The sequence below is a fragment of the Gastrolobium bilobum genome, unplaced genomic scaffold (genome assembly GCF_033153095.1).
Source record: "Gastrolobium bilobum isolate Gb01-03AN ecotype WA unplaced genomic scaffold, APGP_CSIRO_Gbil_v1 utg10062, whole genome shotgun sequence".
NCBI lineage: Eukaryota > Viridiplantae > Streptophyta > Magnoliopsida > Fabales > Fabaceae > Gastrolobium > Gastrolobium bilobum.
The window spans coordinates 42,746-49,026 of record NW_026898329.1 but is presented as its reverse complement, the minus strand read 5'-3'; the positions used below and the strand labels follow the sequence as shown (position 1 = coordinate 49,026).

Genomic DNA, 6,281 nt, shown 5'->3' with positions numbered 1-6,281 from the left:
TCTTTAAACCACCATCAAGACAAGGGAAAGACGAGTATTATTGAAAGATCTTCATTAGTAACATCATAATCCAGCAAGGTACTCATTGCTCCATGATATTAAGCTGCAACAACATGTAAAATTTGGAGACATTAGACAAGTTTCCTTTCATAAAATAAAACCAACAAAAAGTAAAAGACGAAGTCGAGAGTGAGAAGCGGCGGTGCACATAAAAATTAGGGTTGATATTGGTACTTTGTCACATAAAATAAATATTATTTTATTTTAATAAATTAAATAGGCCAGCCAACAAGGCTGTAGGCCGGACTTGACAAAATTGGCCTATGGCCTATTTGTTATAAAATTTTTTTTATAAACCTAAGCCTACTTTACTTTTCAGAAAAACCGGACTTAATGTAGACCGAGCTGTAGGCTGAGCTGGGCTAGCTTGCCTCATTTACACCCCTGCAAGTGATAACCCCTTAATGGAATTGTCATTTGCAGACGAATCATCGTATTTGTGCTCAATATTATTTGACCATTGAATATTCAAATTTAGGGATTGCATGGGGGAAGATAAGTTGCCAACATAGTTCATGTCCGCCTAAAATTCAAGTCCTATCGTCAGGGACTGTTGCCCAAAGACACTGATCGTGCCCTTAACATTTTCATCATCAGAATTTTGCGGACCAATATATTTGCCCTCTTGCTGAATTACTAAAAACCTATTAGTCGGCAAGAAATAATTTAATTTTGTTTGGCTTCAATTTTGCATGAATTTTTTCGAAAAATTATAACACATATCGTGTTTTATCCGAATTAATCTTGATGCTTTCAAACATAATTCATTTTGCAGTTTCAAATTGTCAATCATTGCAATCCATAAAAAAATTTATTTGACTTATTTTCAATCATAAAAGCTTCAATAAGATTTACAAAAAATAAATAGTATGAGTAAAAGTGAGGGAATATGCTGTCCCGCTCACGCCACACTCATAGATAAAAAAATTTTAACAGCATTCCAATTTCCACATGAAACGACATGTGAAATGAGTGCATATAACATGCCCATATTTATAAGACATAGTGACATACCCATTCTGATAATATTTTTTTATTATTTTTTTATTTTTAATACACCCTCGTGGTCAAGCAGCGGTGCATCGGTGGTCCCTACATCCTCAATTTTAAGATGCCAACCAACTTAAACTCCACCGAGAAACAAACGGTGACTTATGTGATTAGAGTTGGAGATTACTGGGCGAGGCAATCAACACCGTCTATCCATCTCATGGTCTTTCTGGATACAACCTATTAACACGTGGCCCACCAACCAGTCTCATGTAACGAAACGCGACGTTTTGTTCTTCTCATTGGAAACATAATAAACGAAACCACACCAGAGTCTCAAACTTCAATTCAATTCTATTAACAGATCATGTCTATCGTCGCCGTTCTCCTCCTCATCGTGCTGTCGTCGCCGCTGAGCTCCTCCGGAGCCTCGACGGCGTACGAGGCGCTGGCGGGATACCACTTTCCGGAGGGTATTCTCCCAAAAGGAGTGACGGGCTACGAACTGGACGAATCAAACGGCAAATTTCGTGCGTATCTGAACGGTTCCTGCAGTTTCTCGTTGGAGGGTTCGTACAAGTTGAGTTACAAATCAACCATCAGCGGCCACATATCAGAGAACAGGCTCACCGATCTCAGTGGTGTGAGCGTCAAGGTGCTCTTCTTTTGGGTCAACATTCTCGAGGTTGTTCGGAACGGCGACGAACTCGATTTTTCCGTCGGCGTCGCCTCCGCCTCTTTTCCCTTAGATAATTTCTTCGTCTCCCCACAGTGCGGTTGCGGTTTGGATTGCGATGATTTCCGAATAAGGAAACTCAAATTAGAAAACCCCTCCCTTTCCTCCTCAACCTAGAAAATTAGATTTTTTGTTTTTATATATGAAAGAAAACTGTTTTCTCATGCCAATTATTGTGATTCATGGTCGTGGATCTTGATTAATAATTAGATTTTACATTCCTGGTGATTGTTACTGTTATATGCGCATTTATTGTTTAATTTTATATTTATTTTTTTCCTTTTTCTGTTAATCGTTGTATGCAAACCGCGAAGTACAATCTAGTTTAGGGTAAATTGTGATTTGTCCCCCTTTATTTTGTATGATAGAAAACGCTTTTGTGATATGTTTTGTTTAGAGGTATTAATGTTTTGCAGTCCTCTTTCTTTTTCTCTTTCTCTCAATTTGGTTCAAATTGTTGTACAAATGGTTTGAGTTTAGCAAGTGAAGCAATGGCCAATTGGACGCTTGTTACGGTGATTGAACAATATTACCTTTACAGAGTATTATTAATTTTCGCTCATCATATCATATGTTTAATTGTTTGGACATTGTGCAATCCTAGGAAGCAGACCTTAAAAGGAAGGGGTCTTTTTATAAATTCGTCTACCTTGTGTTCATCCTCGAAGTCATTTGGTTTTTGTGATATGCCATTTGTGAGCTGAAACGTTTTGTCATGGATAGCTGGAATATCGATGCTATTATCACCAACTATTATTGGAAGTGGGATTAACTAATACTTTGTGACCATGAGGGCTTAGTGGTAATGCCCTCATTGATTTCCCGGCTCCCTTTATTAGGGATAAGTTAGTATTTGAACTACTTAAAAGGATAAGTTAGGACTGGAATTGTGTGAACAATTTGTGTTTCTATCCTTTTATCGGTTAGTTATTTAAATTAAATGTGCTGATCAACTTGCGTGTATGATAAAATCAACTTTCATTTCATAAAATTTCCAATACCTTTCTCTTCTGAGTTCCAATCCGTTTGTGTACTAATAGATGAGAAATCTGTGAGTGGAATTATGAAAGGACATGCATTATCATAGCAAATATCAGTATATCACAGCAATTCTGTGTCGTCATCGATGCCAGCGCCAAACCAGGGACACAAGAAACTCAGATGGTCAAAGGTATTCCCGCAAAAGTGAAGCCTTACATATTCCTAATTCTCCAGCTATAAATGGCTGCCGTCCCTGTTTCCAGATTGTCCAACGAGAGATGATGGCTGCCGGGGTATGCACTGGTGGTGTGCTATGGAGATCCGAGGCTAGATCATGAATAGAGTACTGACTCCTTGGAAAAAATAGCCGCAACAATGAAACATGAAAGATGGGGTGAACGCGAGAGCCTTCTAGTAACCGAAGACGGTATGCTACACTACCAATGTGCTCCGAAACCTCAAACGGGCCATAAAAATGCAGACTAAGTTTGTGGCATGACCTCCTGTGGACAGATAGTTGACGAAAAGGTTGAAGTCTCAGTAGCACGAGATCCCCCTCTTGAAAGGTGATATCTTTTCTTTTTCAACATGCTTGAATTTTCATCAAAGCTTGTGCCTTGCGTAAACTTTGTTTCAATCATGGAGCGTTACTGAAGGACCAAATCCAATGCCTCAATCGGAGTGGATCCCAAAGTGTATTCCAGAAGACATGGTGGTGAGTGGCCTGAAAGGGTAAAGTACCCGAGGATCGATTATGAGCGGTATTGTAATGGAACTCAGCCCAGCTCAAAAACTGGTGCCAAGTTGACGGGTTCTCGTAGACAAAACACCTCAGGTATTGTTCTAAATTGCGATTTACCCTCTCCCTCTGGTCGTCAGATTGCGGGTGATATGCGAAACTAAAGTGTAAGATTGTCCCTTGTAGTGTGAATAAGGTTTTCTAAAATTCACTAAGAAAGATATGTCTTTCTTGGATACAATTGATTTGGGAGGTCCATGGAGCTTTCCCGCAGTATCCCAAAAAACTTGGGCCACCTTAGTAGCTGAGTATTTGGTAGGTAAGGCAGCATAACGGGCCCATTTGGTTAGTCTATCCACTACAACCAATATATTTGTGAACCCAGCAAAGTGCGGTAAATGGGTAATGAAATTCATAGATAATTCAGACCAAATGGCCTTAGGGATGGGTAGCGGTTGTAGGAGGCCATAGGGTGAGTGGTTCGAGGATTTACTTTTCCGACATATTCCATATTGGTGAACAAATTTGTGAACATCACGTTTGACATTTTTCCAGGTAAACTTGGCACCCAGACGCAACAGGGTTCATCGAACTCCAGCGTGATCGCCAACTTTTGAAGAGTGAAATTCATGAAGCAGGATAGGCACTAAGGACGACGTAGCAGGGAGGCACAAGCGATTCCGGTGAAACAACAAGCCATTGCGCAACTGCTAATGTGGCCATTTTGAAGGATCAAATTATAAACCCTGTAAAATTTGAGTAGCGTGAGTGTCATGTTGTAACTATATAATTGGACTGTACTCTGAACATGAACGCTGATCACCATTAACTCAGGGGAAAAACTCATGGAGCTCCCTTCGGTTGATGTGATAACGTGTCGGCCATAACATTACATTTTTCGGATTTATACTGAATGGAATAATTAAATCCCAATAATTTCGCGAGAAATTGTTGCTGGTCTGGAGTTTTGATCATTTGTGACATTAAGTGATGCATACTCTGGTGGCCAGTATTGATGATAAAAGATGTGTCCAAAAGATATTGTCTTCACTTTACTATGACAGAGGCAATGGTGTGCATTTCCCTAAAGTAGGTGGATTTAGACTGCATGATCTTGGAGAGCTTATGAATGAAGAAGGCAATGGGGTGTCCTGCTTGCAATAATATTGTTCCTATGCCCACTGCAGATGCATCCGTTTCCAGAACAAATGGCAGTGTGAAGTTGGGTAAGGCAAGAATTGGCGCAGTAGTAATTGCTTTATTGAGGCAAAAGTGTGATCAGTTGTTGTTGTCCATACAAAGGTGTCTTTGGATAACAAGTCTGTTAGCGGAGTGGCAACCATTGCATAACCCTTAATAAAACATCGATAGTATCCTGACAGTCCCAAGACAGCTCGAAGTTGGGTCACAGATTGAGGAATGGGCCAATCACACAATGCTTGGACCTTTGATGGGTCAGGTGAGACACCTGCAGCAGAGATAATGTGGCCAAGAAATTGAATTTCATGCATAGCAAATGAACATTTCGTTAGTTTAAAAAGAACTGGTGATGACGAAGTGTTTGCAGCACTTATATCAAATGATCTTCATGTGCCTGAAGAGAAGGGCTATAGACGAGGATGTCATCAAAGAAAATAACAAAAAAATGCATCAAAAATCGTGTAAAGATGTGATTCATGGTTCCCTGGAAAGTGGATAGTGCAATAGAAAGACCAAAAATGCATAACAAGGAATTTGAAATGCCCATTATGGGTTCTAAATGTCGTCTTGTGCACATCATGCAGATTCGTTTTAATCTAGTGATACCCTGATTTGAGGTCGGGCTTGGAAAATATTTGTGCACCATGTAGTTTGTCCAGTAATTCAACCAATGTAGGAATAGAAAATTTATTCGAAAATGTGATGGCATTGAGGGCACGATAATCAACATAAAAACGCTATGTACCTTCTTTTTTGGGGACTAGTGGGACTAAAGAACTGAAAGGGGATTGACTAGGTTAAATCACTTCAGTCTCTAACATTTCTCCCATCATTCGTTCAATCTCCGTTTTTTGGAAATAAGGATATCTATATGGGTGAACTTGGACAGGTTTAGGATCAGGGAACAAGTTAATATGGTGATTTGAGGCGCGATCAAGAGGTAAGGAATTTGGAGTACTGAACACCTTGAAATTGAGACAAAACTTTTTGTATGGGTAAAGAGGTTTGCGAGGCTAGATGTGGTGGTGCAGGAGTGGAAGAGGTGCTGGTAAGGCATATGAGACAGGAGGAAACTGAATCATGTGCCACGAGTTTGTGAAGTTGGGCTTTGGAAATTGGTGTAGGAGAAATGGTATGATCACCATGTAAGATGACAGTGGAGCCAATATGGTCGAATGTCATGATCATCTAGGAATATTCGGTAATAATAGGCCCAATGATTGCCAGCCATTGAACCCCCAAGACTACATATGCTCCTTTAAGGTCCAGCATAAACATGTTCGCAGTAAACAAGTCCGCGGCCGGTCTGTGGAGGTGTGATTCGAAATGCGTAAGGAAAATGGATTGAAGGTTTTTCTTTTAGATTGGGCTTCTGTCTGTCTTTCAGAGCTGAGCTTTGGTGAATGCTTAGGGGCTTAGAAGCAGCTTGGAATGCAGGGTTTCGTAATATTATTTTAGAAAGTGATTCCTTATTGGAAATCACTAGGCTCACCAAGTGTGGTGCAACAGTCCGTGAGGTTAAGTTGATATCTCGTATACGGACATGGTTGAGGAAAGATTGGCGGGTTCTTTTAC

At 40.1% G+C, this 6,281-nt stretch overlaps 1 protein-coding gene across 1 annotated transcript; it reads left to right on the top strand.

The window, feature by feature from the left end:
* Positions 1-1,368: 1,368 nt before the first annotated feature.
* On the top strand, positions 1,369-4,403 carry LOC133314955 (uncharacterized protein At5g01610-like). The gene is made up of 3 exons (XM_061516502.1): positions 1,369-2,957; positions 3,031-3,602; positions 4,062-4,403. The coding sequence occupies exon 1, from the start codon at positions 1,418-1,420 to the stop codon at positions 1,901-1,903; it is 486 nt and encodes a 161-aa protein (XP_061372486.1). The 5' UTR covers positions 1,369-1,417; the 3' UTR covers positions 1,904-2,957; positions 3,031-3,602; positions 4,062-4,403.
* Positions 4,404-6,281: the final 1,878 nt, after the last annotated feature.